The sequence below is a fragment of the Myiozetetes cayanensis genome, unplaced genomic scaffold (assembly GCF_022539395.1).
Source record: "Myiozetetes cayanensis isolate MyiCay16 unplaced genomic scaffold, myiCay2020 scf4, whole genome shotgun sequence".
NCBI lineage: Eukaryota > Metazoa > Chordata > Aves > Passeriformes > Tyrannidae > Myiozetetes > Myiozetetes cayanensis.
The window spans coordinates 61,529,229-61,546,332 of record NW_026087631.1 but is presented as its reverse complement, the minus strand read 5'-3'; the positions used below and the strand labels follow the sequence as shown (position 1 = coordinate 61,546,332).

Here is a 17,104-nt window from a genome sequence, read left to right as displayed (position 1 = left end):
TGAGGACTTTGCAAGTCCTGCAAGATACAATACTAGTAGAATATATATTAGATTGGCAAAAGTGTAATTCTGTGTTCCATTCTTTTGACTACATCCTTTCAGTCTTGTTTTTCTTCTGATGTGATTTTCAGTAAGAGGATCTTTACTAGCAAAACCTCATTAGGCTGTGTGCTGGTAAATCATAAATTGCTATTGATCTCAGAGTACATGAACTGGAAGTTTCTACTCAGTATTTCCTTCCCTTAAAATTGTTTGGTTTGTTTGGTTTGTTGGGTTTGGTTTTTTTTTTTCTCTCTATTGAATGTGTTCTAGGCAAATATATATTTGAAATCTGTCCATAAAACTTTCAAAGATTTATGTGTGGTACTGGACAGTAATGTTGCCCAGTTTTAGAACGCAGAATGGTAGAATACTGGATTTCTAATACAAAAATCTGCTACTGATTAAGTCTGTGGTATTGGTGAAATTATTTTTCATGTTTATGGAATTTAAAAAATGATTATAGGAATCTTTTTTTGGGTTTGCACAGCAAAGTCCTGGCAGCAGAGGGTCTGCAGAGGTGGGTTCTCTGAGAATCTGATGGAAGCTTCCCCAGTGTCTGACTGAGCCAATGCCAGCTGGCTCCAAGTTGGACCCACCACTGGCCAAAGCTGAGGTGGTGACTCCTCTGTGATAACATATTTAAGAAGGAAAAAAAGTGTTTGCACAGAGAAGTAATTGAGGCCAGAGAAGAGAGGAGTGAGAATATGTGAGAGCAACAGCTCTGCAGACACCAAGGTCAGTGGAGGAGGTGCTCCACGCACCAGAGCTGAGATCCACCTACTACCCCTGGAGGACCCCACACTAGAGCAGGTGGATGCCAAAAAGAAGGCTGTCACCCCATGGGAAGCCTGTGCTGGAGCAGGCTCCAGCCCGTGGAGAGAGGAGCCCACACAGCAGCAGGTCTGCTGGCAGGACTTGTGACCCATGGGGAACTTGTCCTGGAGCAACCTGTTCCTGAAGAACTGCACTCCATAGGAGGGACCCACATTGGAGCAGTTCATGAACTGCCTGTGGGAAGAACTTGTGCTGGAGATGTTCAGGGAGGCCTGCCTCTTGTGGTAAGGACCCCATGCTGGAGGAAGGGAAGAATTCCTCTCCATCAGGAGGAATAAGCAACAGAAACAACATGTGATAACCCCCATTCCCTGTTCCCCCACTGGAATGGGCAGGAGGAGGTAGAGAACTGGGAATAAAGTTAAGCCTAGGAAGGAAGGAGGGGTGAGGGGAAAGTGTTTTCAGAATTTGTTTTGGTTCTCGCTATCCTGCTCTGATTTTGATACATAATAAATTCAACTAATTTTACCAAGCTGAGTCCGTTTTGCCCATGACAGTAACTGGTGAGTGATCTTTCGCTGTCCTTATCTCAACCTACAAACATTTTGTTATATTTTCTCTCCCCTTTCCTGTTGATGAGGGGAGTGATAGACTGGCTTTGGTGAGCACCTGGCATCCAGCCAGAAGCAAAACATCACAGAATCCATGAAAGTGTTTGTATGAGTACTTGTCTCTTAACTACTTATTAGTGAATATCAATAAATGCTTAATGATTATGATGTAATTGTACCTTTTAACAAGGGTCAGTTCTAAAAAATATTTTATTATTTAATACTATTCAAATTTGGTTATTTCATGTGGTGTGTTTGTGAGTAAATACATATATCCAGAAAGATGAAAGACAATGCATATTGAGACATGATTTGCTAATTTGTCATTTATACAGAGTATGACAGGGGAATGGAGCCCAACTGAAGAGAACAGTGAAAACAAACCTCCTCTTAATAATAACATATTGGGTCATATTCTTCGTAGACTGATGGAGTTGTTCTATCCTCCACAACCCAAATCTTCACCACGTGTACCTACTTCATTTCCTGTCACAGGATGTATTTTGGGAAAAGTTTTTAGTGGAAAAACTACCTGTGCAAAGTTTATTGAAAAAGGTAGAGGTTGGTTGTTTAGTTTTTATACCTGAAATTCTTTAGAACTTTTATTTGTATTAAAATCTAACTCTTTAAATGAAAATTGTTTGGGCAAACCCTTTCGTTATTAATTCTTGAAACTCAGATACATCTGTATTTTGCATGGGTGGGTTGCATATCATTCCTTCATTATCTTTCAAAATAAGATTACAAACACCTGACTCTGAAAGTAGTATTAATATAGTATTACTTCTGTATTGAAAATTTGAAAATGCCTTTGGTAAACTTCATTGGAGATACTTGTTTTGGAAGAGACTGGTAAAGTGCCTAGTGACTGTAGATACACATACTGCAGTGGTTACAGAGAAGAAAGAGTGGAAACAATGTTTGTTATAAAATTCATTTAACTGCCTGTAATGGTTTCTCTGTATGTAGCCTCAACTTAAACTGTAAAGTTATCTAATTTTTTTATGTATTAGTTTGCAATATTCAGGTACTATCTGTTGATACTCTGGTTCAGGAGGCCATCCAGTCTTTTCTTAAAAATGAAATGAAAAGTGACTGTGATAGGATTCCACATGAAGAGAGTTCTGGGGAACAAAGTAAGGTAAGCATTTTTCTTAATTTTCATTTTGGCTCCAACAGGTAGATGAGAATGAAATATATAAGGAAGAAACCATACTTCAGTTTTTTACTCAATTTCAAACCTAATTCTAAATTATAACTGTATAAATGTAAGGCTTCAAGAGTCAACTTGAATTGACAATCTTGTTTTTTTCTGTAATAGAACAATCAAGAGGGCCTATCCAAGTTTTGTAAACCAATTTTAGTTTCTACTTTATGAAGAGGCATTAATTAAAAAGGTTAAATGAATTAAAAGGTGACTTCATCATTGTAAATTACTGACCTCACTACAAGAATTTTATGTATGAAATATAAAAATCTATTCCTCTGTATGATGGTTAGAGTTATACATATTGTTAGAGTCCTGTATTTTCTTGTTAAATCTCAAATTCACAGAAGATATGGTATTTTCTGTGTCATTTCTGAGTTAGCAAAACTGTATTCTTGATTTTGCCGCTGCTAAGCAGATGATTCATCCAATGACAAGGTTCCTTTCCTTTATATTAAAAATGCTTAATTCTGCAGTGATTTCTTTGACGTTATTGCTCATTGAAAAATACTTCAAAAGCTAAGATACAAAAGAATCTCTGTAGAACTAATGTATTTATATGCTACCATAGGAAACCATCAGTGGATTTATGATAGTGAAAATCAATCAAAGTAAGCTTAGAACCAGGACATTTTTTTTATCTCTTGGCCTTCATATCCTTTGTTACTGAACCACATTTGTTTTGACATTTTGGTGAATGTAGTGGTGAAAATCAGTTGAAGATTTCAATTAAACTATGCATTTTTTACTGTTAGAACTAGTCTCCTTAATAGAAAAAGAAACCCTATTAAATGTAAATAACAAAAAAAAATAATAAATAGTATGTAATATAAAAAGTGGAATCATACTCTTTTTGACAAATTATGAACATTCTGAACATACACTGCACTATTCCACAGCTGTCTGTGCGTGCCCAGCTTGGCGCTGCATCGCAGAAAAGGTTGAAGAAAGGGAAAAGTATTCCCGATGAAGTACTAATTGACCTCCTGTTGGAAGCCATTAAGTATGAAATTGTATAAACACTTGGTTTTGTCTCCTCTTGTTTGACAGAAAATTGTCTTCACTACCTTGATATGCATTTAGCATGAAGTCCCTGCATGAATATAATTTAAATTGTATTACTGCCATTAGTATAATTCAGAGTTACAGAACAGATTTTACTATTTGTTATGTCAATACAAAAGTTAGTGAGAAAACAGTGAAATTATACTTTTAAAAAGAGCCCTTATGGAGTTTTTGAAAATTCTTATTTATCAAGACAGCAAAAAGTTTTTTAATTTCTGATTTTTTTCAATTTTAATTGGACTTATTATTTTTTCTTATTTACAGTTTAATAATATCTGTCATGTTCTATACTCATCAGGATATTGAATATACTGAATTAAGAATGAAAGACTGCTAGAGCAAGATCTTCTTTAGTTTTTATTATTATGCTATCAATTCACTGTATAAATCTGGTTCTTCATTTACTTTTAGCCAAATACCAGCAGAGAAGGGGTGGATTGTGGAAGGGTTTCCAATGACAATTAATCAGGCAAAGCTATTTGACAAAGCCTATACAGGGAATGATCCAGAAGAAAAAGATGTGATTTCTGGAAAGCTCTCACTTGCCATAGATCCCAGAGCCCCTAACAAGCCTCCTGTTATCTCACCTGCGTTTGATGTTTCTGTATTATTGGATATTTCAGACACTGTGGTATTGCAACGTGCAGCTAACATGAAGTGTAAGTTTCCAACTACTAGTAACAAAGTAAAGTGATGAGCAGATATCTGTAAGTTGTACTTAATAATGAAAAATAGCATTACTCCACAATTTCTCTACGTGTCACAGTATCACTTTCATTAATTGTGCCTTGAATACCTTGAGATTATTTCAAATCCTTCTTTTTGTTTCAGTCAAAGGCATATCAGAAGTATGCAAGTGGAGGTGTATATGCTTTTTTGAATTTGTACTGAACTCTCCCTGGAGCTGGGATAATACAGTGACTGGTGTTATATATCACATAAAACAGCAGCTGGAAGAAACACAAGTTACAACAGATGCAGAAATATCCCTCAGTATAGAGAAATGTATAGAAATAGTATTTTTCTTCAGGAGACACATTTGGAAAGGGATGAAGGAAATTATGAATGGAGGGATGTGAGAGTTCATTCCCTGGGAGTGTCAGAATTAATTCCTTATTGATTACTGCCTTTGTCATGTTTTCAGTTAGTCAATGAATGATCAGAAATTGTCATTTTAGGCTCAAAGGCGTCTTGAGAACTGTTTCACTTTCAAACTATGTATTTTAAATGGCCTTGTTGAAACACCTTGTTGAAACATAAGTTTTTTCATTAATATGTCCCATATTATCCAAAATTATAGGTGATTCTTCTTCGTTGTTTTCACTGCAGCACACAAATAGCATGTAGCTTAAATTAAAGCACAATTTACATTTAACTTTTATGTAGATGTAGGAGTGAGGATGAGACAAAATCTTCAGAGCTCTTGCTAACAATGTAGTGAAAATAAATGTATAAACGCTTGAAATTCTTACTAATTGTAAGGTATTGTGTTGACAAAACACTTGGAACACATGATAACGCATAATGTAATCTCAGAAATAGAAACAGAATTTATTTCATGTTATGTAATGTGATAGAGTCAAAAGAACAATAAATCAGAGTTTTTTAAAAATGTTTTATTTATAATGAATTAAAGGTTTCTTAAAATTTAGAAAAAACTCAGAGAGAGACAATACCTTGTCTTTTCATGCAGTAGAATATCTGCTCACTGTGGAAAGAAGTAGCTACTTCAAGGAAGGTTCAGATGAAACTGGGAAAATACCTCCTAACTGGTAGAGTAAATAAGGCTGAAATAGTCTGCCCACAGGAATGCTCCATCTCTTTAACTGAAGATTTCTATGACTGCAAAGCATCCATTAAGAAATGTTAGTGCTGTAATTGGCTATACTTTAAAAGAGAGAGGCAAGACAGTGTTTTCATGTCCTTTACAGCTTGATTTTATATTTCTATGATGTTTTCTGACTTTTCCTTTCTTTTAGGAAGTTTGGTACCCAATTTTGAAGTGAAGAAATGTAAGATCAAAGAACACTGAATTTTTTCTTATAATAATTATCTTACTTTGGGGGAATAACTGAATGATTGCTTTTTTCAATATATGCTCATATATGCTCTTTTCCACACAGTAAATAAATCAAAGTCATCTCAAATTGAACAGGAAAACAGCCATCAAAATTCAGATCCTGAAATCCTAGAAGAGAAGATTGACTTGGGCAAGGACCAGGTCCTACATAGGTAAGTTATATCAAGTACAAAAAAGTTGCTCCAGATAGATGTTTAGACATGTAACTAATCTGAATCTCGTATGTGATCCATGACAATACTGACATGCTTAATGTTAAGAATTTACTTAGGCATTTCTCTAATGTGCAGCCTAATGGATATTTTCATTGTTTGCACAGCATAAATAATCCTAAAAATTAGAATTCATGTGTTTTGATTTTCCAGGTATTCTTCCCAGTAGAATTTAGTTTTCAGATATATACTGCTTCAAAAATATATATATATACACACATATTTTTATCTATATATATCTATATGTCACACATGGTGTAACTGCTTTTAAGTGAAATACATTTGATTTGAGTTAGAGATTTTCTGAAATGCTATTTTCCATTTCTACATTTATAAAAAGCACTTAGTTTTCCAGTTTTAATTAAATTACTAGATGATTAGCTTTACACAAAGAGCAAAATCAAGCACAAGAAGTCTGGTTTCTAAATTTTTGGTAATATTAACTAGTTAAGACTATTATTTGTTGTTACTGGTTTAGTTCTTATATAAGAAAGTAGGTTTAACTTGTGACAAGAAAGAGTAAGAAATATATGACTAGTTAACAGAAGGATTTCGAAAATTTTCCTATGTTTAAAATGAAAGGTGTGTTGTGGATGGAGTTGTTTTAGTAATAAATTGGATGATGTGCTTTTCCTTTTTTTCACTAATTTTAGAAAATGTTTCATTTTCCACTACTTAGATTTTAATTTCATACATTAATATGATTTTTTTAGAATTTCAGGCTTTCTAGACACATGGCCAAAATTAGAGAAATGGTTTTCAGCCCATCAAAATATTCTAGTGAGTGTGAATGCAGAGAGAGAAGAAAGTTATGTGTGTGAAACAGTGAAGGAAATTATAATACAAGAAATTGTGAAAAAACAGAATAGAAGTAAGTTTTCACGTTCTTACTTTCTAGAATTTGGTATCAAAAGACTTTCTTCTCTGTAACTGATAATTACTATATAACAGTATATGGCAACCTGCATTTTTGCTGCCCCTGGAAGTCTTTGTGGTAGTTTGAGTTAGTGATGCCTGCACCGGAACCCTGAACTTTTCTGTTGTGTTTTTAGGTTTTCAGAGGATATGGACCAATTTCACATAAAAATTAAATTAAAACATTAAATTCAGTCTTTCTTCCTGGATTAAAAATTACAGGTAGCATTTTCATCCTATGAAAGTGGTATTTAGCATAATGGTATAAGAAAGTCTAACTTACCATTATCAACAATTCATTTAGCATCAGCAACAGCATAAAGATATGGGTAACTAGGAGTGGTTTTGATAGGAATTTTTGTGCATCTTTATTCCATTTCTCTTCTTAATCAAGCAGAAGGAAAAAATAATTTAAAAAAAGGAAAAAAAGGTGAAGTATGCAGGGGAACAAATGCATCAAGTAGTCCAATATTAGTGGACCTGTGAATAACCAGACTTTTTTTCTTAACTATTCGGAGAAAATCTTGATGTGTCTCCTATCACCAAAACAAACAAACAAAAAAAATATTGACTGGATAAGTACTCTTTACAGTAAAATTTTATCCCACTACTCATGCATAAGGTTTCTTGTTCATGAAAAATTCTTGGAAATACCACAGCTGACAGAAAATTGGATGGAGTGTTTTCAAAAAACTACCTAGTTGGAATTGGGATTTTTTTACGTTTTTGGTATAATTAATAACCCTGCTGGCGTTGTTGGCAAAATTCCTATTGATGCAAATGAACTGGAGATTTTCCAGTTAGAATCCAGCTATTGTATAGAAGTACTGTGAAGGACTATTTACTCCCTGTGGAGAAATGATCCCTGTGGCCAATTAATAATGTTTAATTTCATATTTATGTTGATAACTTCCAAACTGCCCTTCACTATTAGGTTCATATAAGCAGGTTGGTGGAACATGACTTACTTTTAGTGAATCCATGCTGACTACTCCTGATCATCTTCTTGTCCTCCATGCGGGTAGAGATGGCCTCCAAGATGAGGCATTCCATCACCTTTCCAGGGATTGAGGTTAGGCTGACTGACTGGTAGTTCCCTGTGTCCTTCTTGCCCCTTTTGAAGACCAGGGGTCATTTACTTTCTCCCAGTCCACAGAGGTCTCTCCTTATCTCCATGACCTTTCAAAGATGATCATGAGCAGTCTGGCTATGATTTCTGCCAGGTCTCTCAGCCCTCATGGAACATTTTGTCAGAGCCTGTGGACTTGTGGATGCTAAGTTTGTTTAGACATTCTCTGACCCAATCCTCCTTGAGCATTGCTGATTTCATGAGTATATTTTCTGATGAACAACATCTAAGTTATGAAATAGTGAATCTGTTCCATTATTTTGAACTTCTCTGAGTAACATAGGTGTCTTGTTCTATTTATTGATACTTAAAATACATTTGAAGGTACTAATTGTGCATTCATATCAAGGGTCTACTGAAGAAATAGCACCAGCAGAAGAAAAGCCTTTACCAGTTACAGAAGTAAAGCCATTACCAGATACAGAAGAAACGCCTTTACCAGTTACAGATCAAGATCTGCTTCCTCCCTCTTCTGAGACACCACCACCACCAATAGAACCAGGATCAGATGAATACATTTATGTAGATGAACCACTTCCCCAGGTATGTTCATTCAGGATTAAATATCTTAAATATCAAAGTACATATTTTTCTTAGTTTTCTGTGTATGTGCTACCTAAACTTTTTATGTCACTGCACATTGTTTTCTTCAATATTTTTCAATGTATATTATGCTAGTACTGTGTGATAAATAATATACAAACAACCATTCCTACTAAAATACATAAAATAAGGGAACATACTTTAAAATTTTGATTTTTTTTTTCTAAATTCTTTACAATCATGGTGAAGAACACAGATGCCTGTTATGGTATACTAGTACAGACTCACTAGATCAGTTTTCTGTCTCTGACAAGAGGCAGTTGTGGATCTCACACAAAGAGTAAGAATGGGGAGTGTGTGCACTAATCTTTCTCCTAGAATACTTTTTTCCTTACCCATTTTACCCAAAGGCATCTTCCTAGATTCCAGTGATCTGAAATTTAGAGGTTTCCTGAAGTGGCTTTATATCTGCATCTTGCGTTTAGTAGCTCTCAATAGACTTTTCTTTCATGATTATGTGTTTCAGTTGCTTTAGTTGCTTTTTTGAAACCATTTACTTTTTATTCTCCATGGCATAGGCTGTATAATTATGTTAATTCAGAAAAAATATTTCTCTTTCTTTGCTCTAAACTGTTCTTTGCTTGAACTTGATGAGCCTAATTCATGTATTGTGAGATACAATGAATAATAATTCTATAATCATCCTCTGAAGGTATTTAAGATGTGACTGGCATCTCTTATATGTTCATTTTGCTCTGTGTTGCTTTTCTTCTCCAGTCCAGTTATAATCTATTCTAGTTCTCCTGTAAGTCTTTGGAGATGGGAAGCTGAGACTATATACAGTTTTTCAGATGTAGATTTCAAGGGTGGACAATAAAACTTTTAGTAATTCCTTTCCTAATATTTACCGGTTTTACCTTCATGACTGCTTATGCTTGGTTTCCTCTGGCCATGAAATGTCACTTCTGGATGGCCAGCTTAGATCTTTATGAGCTCAAACAGGAATGACCAAATTTTCATACTTCAGTATTCACTCAGGGTCATCGCTTAGTTTATGAGCATATCCAAAACCATAGATACTGGAGTATTCTGCTGGAACCTACCACTCCTTTTGAGACCTACCACTTTTTTCAAAGAAATGCACAGGATAAAACTATATCTGTAATGTCTATAATCAGTTGTAAATCAAAAGAAATACACAGTGAAAAAAAAAGTAGTATGATTTAATGAAATAATTTTTTCATGTATTTACTAATGCTACAGATAAATGAATTACCAAGAAATATATTATTTAACGTTGATGTTTTTAAAAAATTCACAGGAGATAATTGATTTTTTAGTACCTTACTGGGAAATGATAGAAAATTCATATATAAATACCATCAAAGCTGTACTTAGATGCCTAAGGGATGAACAATATGCAATGATTCATTACCTAGCAGATATTAGGTGAGTAGAAATAGTATCTTATTACATTAATATAAATGTATTTTATTTTTCCTATGACGTTCTATATGTCTTTTAACACCAAAATTATTTTTACCATAATTTACAGAAAAAATTTCCAAGATTTTCTGAAACGTCCAGATCTTAAGCAGGAGTTTGTATCTCAGTGGCAAGCAGATTTTAATTCTATTTCTGATGACCTTCGAGATGATGAGGAAACAAAAGCTGAACTACACCAAAGAGTTACTGTAAGTAAATGGCAAAAGTTACAATATATCCTAGACTATTATTCATTGTATACAAGCTTGATATGACATGAATTATATTATTTATTTATTATTATGATATTATTATTTATCCTTCTTTACCAGTCCTCTTAAACTATTCCATTTCCTGTTGTGCATAAAGTGTTCTTCACAATTATTTCTCTGTTGTTTGGCCATAATTTTCTTATGTCTTGCTTCATTTTTTAGGTTACACTGTTGTACTCTGGTAAACTGCTCTCTTTTTCTTTAAATTTTAAGGTTTTCAGAGTTTTTACAAGTTTGGGTATTTCTATCACAATCTAACAAATCTTGGCAGTATTTTAGTTTTTCCATAAGTTATATATGCTAATATATGTTTTCTAAAACAGATTCATACAAAATACAGGGAATTTCTTTGAAATGTTTTGGCTCAGGTAGATCTTTGCTAGGTCATACATGTCCTGAGTGTTCTTTTTCACAAAAATCTGTGACAGTAAAGACCCTAACAACTTCAAAGCCAGATTTAACATAAGCCAAAAGTACAGCTATCTTTGAATTTATCAGCTTCCCATTTCAGAACAGACATGATTTTTTGTTGAGTTGTATCAGGAAAAATGCTCCCAAAAAAGGGGAAAAAGAATACTGACAACATTGCTAGTAAAAGGCAACAGTTATGGAATCATAGATTAATTCACTGAGATGGAAAAAGTTCTAGATGGACCTCCTTTTATATAGAATTATTTCAATAGAATGAATTAGAGGACTTTAAAATCATCATCCATATTCCTAATTTCTACTAAATGGAATTATGAAAAAACTGGAATCCCTCTGTCCTGTGTTTTAGAAAGATAAAATATTTGGACTATTGCACATAACAGAAATCCATGTTTGATATTATCCAATTCAAATTCTCTTAAGAGGAGGTGGTGCTCCCATATCATGCAGTGAGACTCAGATAGTGTGATAAGGCTAAGCAGTTTGGAGTGAATATATGATTTTCAGAATTTCTTTCTTTGAATGACCCATTCTATTCCTCGTAGATCCCAAACTTTTGGGTGATTGTGAAGATGATACCTCCTCTATGCTTTTAGGCCATGCCCATTGTACCTCCCTGAATGTTAGAATTCTGTCAGCTATCCTTCCTTGATGCTAGAAAAAAGGAGGAAATTAAAGCAATGATAATCTTCAACATGTTTTTCCTCAAACTCCCAGACTGCTCAACTCTGTCATCTGGTCCCTTCCTAAAACACTGGAAAGGGCTAGCTGTAAAACCTGAAAACAAAATTTCTCTGATATCAACTGGAAAATGTAAAATCCTACCTCATCTTGTGATGTATGAGAACTTCCTCAGAGGCCTAAAGCCCAAAGAGCAGCCAGGACTTTCTTTGGCATGCTGGTATGGTTTAACCCCAACCAGCATCTAAGCCCCATGCAGCCACTCACTCCCTCCCCCACCAGTGGGATTGGGGAGAGAATCATAAAAGGTGGAAAACTCGTAGGGTCAGATAAAGGCAGTTTAACAGGCAAAGCAGAAATCAAGCACCAAGCAAAGCAAACCAAGTAATTCATTCACCACTCCGGTCCATGAGAACGCAGAGACCCCACATCAGAGCAGGCTCCTGGCAGTAACTGTTACCTGTAGAGAAGAGGCCAGGCAGGAGCAGGTGTTCTGGCAGGACATGGAGTCTGCGTACTGGAACAGTGCAATCCTGAAGGGCTGCGCACATAGAAAGGAGCCACACTGGAGCAGCTTTTCAAGTACTGAATTCTCTGAGAAGGACCCACACTGGAGAAATCCATGAAAGACTGTATCCAGTGGGAGGAACCTCACTCTGGAGCAGGGAAAGAATTAAAGGGGGAAGAAGGGGCAAATGCAAGGTATAATGAACTGACCACAACCACCCGTTCCCCATTTTCCATGTGCCAGGTAGGAACTGAAGTTGAAGTTGAACTCGGGAAGAAGAATGGGCAGGGCGAAGGTGGTTTTGGTTTTATGTTATTTCTCATTATTCTGCTCTGTTATTAATTGTCATTAAATTAAATTAAGTTTCCCAAATCAAGTTTTGAGCATGATTATAAGAGGTGAATGATCTCCCCATCATTATCTCAACATACAAACTTTTCCATCATATTTTGTCCTCTTTTCCTGTGAGGAGTACTAATAGAGTATTTTGGTGGACTACTGGCAGCCAGCCAAGGTCAACCTACCACTGCCAACAGCTAAGTTGTATGCTTATATACCTTTTTATTCAGCAGCGTATCTTTAGGTGTATATTCCACAATGTGGACAACCATGAATATCTGATTGTCTGCAACTTGACTACCTTCTAGCCATCAGTGATGTGTTTGGGCTTCCTAGTTGTCAGCTTCCCTGTGGCTTTTGTCCAACAGAGGACAAGTGGATTTGTCTGAAGTCTTTGGACAGGGAGAGAGAAACAGGATTTCCATAACAGTCTGAGACCAAGACCTGGTGAATATGGAATCACCTCAATTGAAGCTAAGCTCCTCATGGCAGGGCTAGTAGCCTTTTTTATCCCAAAGCAGGTCGGGTGAGGCAGAACTGCTTGGAGCCCAACAGACAAGTCATCTTGTCCTACCTTAGCACTGCATTTAACAGCACTCTTCTCTTCCCATGACCTCCTACAACACAGTGGTTTGTTCACACAATTTCCATGCAGAGATGGTAATAGGGAACAAGGGGTTTGCAAAGATGTTGTATGCTTGGTAGGTCTTCAGTGCTGTGAGTGAGCCACATCTAGCCACATCTAGCACTATCTAGTGCTACTACTAGATAGAGACATTAGTTGAAGAGCCCTTAATTAAAAGAATGTTAGAGAAAAATGGCATGGAGGCAATCCAGATTGGAACACCTCTTGAAATCTGGCATGATTTTCTCAGAATTTTTCATATTGTACATCCCCTTAGAGTATTATTCTTAGTGTATTGCTTAGCAAACCATCCAAGTGCAAAGTTAGTGCGGTTGGAAGCTTAGCTATTCATAGTCTCATGTTTGTCTGGCTTAGATGGATCATCTCTGCCTCAGGAAAAGCAAGGCAGCCTGCACATTGAACTCAGGTCTTTGTATTCTTCTCTCTGGTACATTTGTAAAGCCACTTTCTGTCAGCTCTTTGTAAGCATGTGACTTGACCAGGCTTTTATATTTATACAATAAAGAAAAAGCCCCAAATGAGATGATGTCCTATACACAACCCAAAAATTATTAATAAATACTTAATATTAATCAATATTAATAATGTAATATAATATAATACAATACAATATATATTTATTACAATATAGTAAGAGAGAATAAAATAATATAATATAATGATTAATAATAAAGAATAATTAATAATAAATATATAAAATAAATATATTTAAGTTTTCTTTCACAGTTATTTATCATCTTTGATTTTGTGTTTTAGGATCTAAGAGATCTTCTCTGGGATATCTGTGACAGCAGAAGGAAGGACGCAGAGCAGGAACGTATTGATATCATGAATAAAGTCTGGTTACCAGATCATAGGGGGATTGCAATGAACCATTTCTTTTCACTTATGCAGGTATGGACCACTACAGAGTCTGCAATGGAAGGGGACAATGAATTAGATTTGGAAGACAGTAAGCCTGAGAGAAATTTCATGTTCCCTCAATCCCTCAATGTGTGAGGGATTGAGAATTAGTTAAGCAAATCTTATTCTCTTCTGAATTTATCCAGAAAGTTGAGAGACAAAAAGTAGGTGACATTCCATACATTTAACTTTGGCAGGAAGAAAAGGTTAAGAAAAATACCGTTGTTGTTGTCCAAACCCCAAAACTTTCAACCTCTATTATACAGTGCTACTTTTTGCTATTTTTTCACTCTAGTGAATCATCTGAGTTTTTTAACAGAAATGTTACGGATGTTTATTCTTCTGTAATCATATTGACATCTCCTTTTAATTTGCAAAGTACATAATTCACCTCTGTTGTAGACCTACTTGATGTTACAGTATTTCCCATATCTCAAAATTATTTCAGTCATAACTTCACCAATGTGGCTTGAAATTTTACCTACACTCTGAAAAAAAACCCAAAAAGTAGGATATGTTTTTGAGATTGAAATATCATTTGTTACTCTTGAAAAAACCTCTTCAAATATGACACAGCTTTCAGATATCTAAAGTTTTCGAGAGACCATTCAGTTCCTGCAGTAAAGTAAGATTTCCCTGTTACTTCTGTTCTAGGTGCATAAACATGGTTTAGAACTGGACTGGGATAGACTAGACTAGACAGGCTTTCCTGTAAACTGAAGTGACCATTCTGTGAAAGTTCTGGCACTTTAAAGAAGACAACAAAACAATGCTTTAAGCACATGCCTTGTGATGATGATTTACCTGAAAAAAGCAGATCTAAGTAGTTTAGGGTGGGTTCCTGCCTTTAATTCCCTGTGTGATTTTTACATGTTTAATAAACAAGGAGCCATTCTCTTATCTCCTATTTTAAATATAAAGTGTGTGAAATAGTCTGTTGCTACAGTAAGGAAATTGTTAACTTCATTTTCAAAGAATCTAAATAATGCCCTAAAGAAAGACTTAAAGCCACTGACTAAAGAGAGAGGTTGAAATATCAAATAACTCCTGACTAGTGGAACCACAATCATCCTGTAATTAGAGTATTTATAGGCCTGACTATGTAAAAAATCCATCTTGAATTATATGCATATAGGAGACGAATTAATTTTACAGAGCTTAAATATTTTATTATTCTCCTTTTATAATCTTGTATAACTTTGCAATCTAATTCTAACAGAATTTCATGGACAGATATGATGCAGTCCAGTGGAGATACCCTATTAATCTAATTTGATCTGTCTTGTGTAAATATGCAGCGTAACTCTTTAAAATTACAAACACATGTATTAATCATATATAAGCTTTTATATTCATAAAGGAAAATTTAAAGGAAAACATTTGTTCTTTCTTTACTTAGTATATATTCCCCATAATAAATGAATTATTAATCCTAAAACTACAGAACTAAAAATATAATAACTTCATGTGATGACTTTTTTTTTTTTTTAGAAACAACCAGAAATAGGCTTCTTTGCTACTGAGCTCTCCATCTGTGGGTTTTTCTGTTGAAAGTTACATATATTCCCCAGGTGGCTCTGTAACTGTGTTAACATATAGATTTGTATAAATGCCCTTTATCAGTTTTCATTCCATCTTTCTGTGTACACACAGTTATACTAGAAGATATTTCCTCCTTAACTTAGGGATAAGTGCTGGTTTACACCACAAAGGTTTTATCCTTTGTTTTGTGAATGTGGTTTTGTGCATTTTCCCATGAATATTTAGTGCTGTTTTGTCAGTTAGAGACTAACACCATACTGTATCAATAAATCAAAACATGACAGGTGTTAAATGTTTCTTGATTCTTACTTGATTTCTTCTGAGATGATTCACACTAAAAGATCTTCAAGACACTTAGGTGTGTAAAGTCTGTTGCTTTCTTTGGTCCAGAAAAACTGTATGACTTATAAAATTTTCTCCATCCATAGCCCCTTTTGTTTTATGGTATTAAGGATTTTATTTCCTTTGAAAAAGAAAACCCATGTAATATGTTGGCACTAGTATACTTGCTACTATAGAAATGTACATACATCAAAATATATTGTGATTAAATTTAATACATTGAACATTAGACACATGGCATGACTCCTGGGGGTGATCCTGTGCAGGGCTCTGAATTGGACTCAATGATCTTTGTGAATCCCTTCCAACTCAGCATATTCTGTCATTCTGTGATTATTTATTGTAAAGGATTTTTCTTATTTTACCTATTTTAAAAACCATGATTCTTATTACTCGTCAGAAATGACAGAGTGAATACATTATAGATGCAAGTAGAAATATGCATTGAGTACACTATAAATGGTTATGCCTCTTGCTCTCCTTCAAACGCTTGGGATTTAGAAGGGTTTCTGCTAACATGTATTTTAAAAAAGTAATAAAAGTTTGTTCTGTCCTATTTTGAATTGCAATTCTTCTGTCCTTTCTTCTCGAGGTTGAAGTGGATCGTTTCCAAGATACAAAGAGAATTCTTCATGACTACTATAGGTCAATGGAAGGAAAAATCCCAACAGAAGACAGTAAAGATTTTACTAGAATCCCATTGTTAGATATTTTTGATGTAGAGAAGAAGGAAGATGTAGGGAAGGAAGATGAAGGGCAGAAGGAAGATGTAGAGCAGAAGGAAGATGTAGAGCAGAAGGAAGATGTAGAGCAGAAGGAAGGTGAAGAGCAGAAGGAAGATATAGAGCAGAAGGAAGATGAAGACAAATCAAGAAGGTAGAAATGCATTATTAAATTATACAGATATGAACAAATACAGTGCGCTGATAACTTCGTAGGTGTGTGTGAAAATATATGTGTGCATACTTTGAAGGATGGGGAAACAAGAATTTTTAACCAGGGATTATGGTCAAATGAAGAATCTTAAATCATCCTGTAGGTTAGAGGTACTCCTAATTTTTTTACTGATTTACCTGTATAATTTTCAGTAATGCATCCCTGAACTGTAAAACATTATAAAAGCTACCTTAGGAGGAATTTTTGGCACTAGTAGAATATTTTCCTATGTCCCTCTGTGTTACTGATCATTTCCAGCACAATCCTCACATAAATAAGTTAAAATATTATTGTGGAACATTAGCAGGTTTAAAATTTGTACCAATTAGCATAATTAAATGGGTTATGTAATGACAAGTGTAACTCAAAGCAGCCTACAAAGATGCACAAAACTGAATACCATATTAAAAGGTAAGGGATACATACCATCAGATAATTTCACA

The 17,104-nt window shown here is 34.9% G+C and overlaps 1 protein-coding gene across 14 annotated transcripts in view; it reads left to right on the top strand.

Annotated features, from left to right (window-relative positions):
- SPEF2 (sperm flagellar 2) overlaps positions 1 to 17,104 on the top strand; it is a 77,054-nt gene that overhangs the window by 25,253 nt on the left and 34,697 nt on the right. For 11 of the 14 annotated variants that reach the window (XR_007630535.1, XR_007630534.1, XM_050329255.1 and 8 more), the window contains 11 exons: positions 1,763 to 1,982; positions 2,441 to 2,568; positions 3,534 to 3,637; positions 4,111 to 4,358; positions 5,823 to 5,931; positions 6,705 to 6,862; positions 8,385 to 8,578; positions 9,900 to 10,027; positions 10,134 to 10,272; positions 13,695 to 13,832; positions 16,318 to 16,601. Coding sequence is in view for 12 of the 14 variants with exons in the window: in XM_050329255.1 (XP_050185212.1) it covers positions 1,763 to 1,982; positions 2,441 to 2,568; positions 3,534 to 3,637; positions 4,111 to 4,358; positions 5,823 to 5,931; positions 6,705 to 6,862; positions 8,385 to 8,578; positions 9,900 to 10,027; positions 10,134 to 10,272; positions 13,695 to 13,832; positions 16,318 to 16,601 (1,850 nt within the window). In the remaining 2 variants the exon portion in view is untranslated. Of the gene's footprint in view, positions 1 to 1,762; positions 1,983 to 2,440; positions 2,569 to 3,533; positions 3,638 to 4,110; positions 4,359 to 5,822; positions 5,932 to 6,704; positions 6,863 to 8,384; positions 8,579 to 9,899; positions 10,028 to 10,133; positions 10,273 to 13,694; positions 13,833 to 16,317; positions 16,602 to 17,104 lie in introns of those variants that run through there. The other 3 variants (XM_050329260.1, XM_050329262.1, XM_050329261.1) reach the window with 3 other exon arrangements.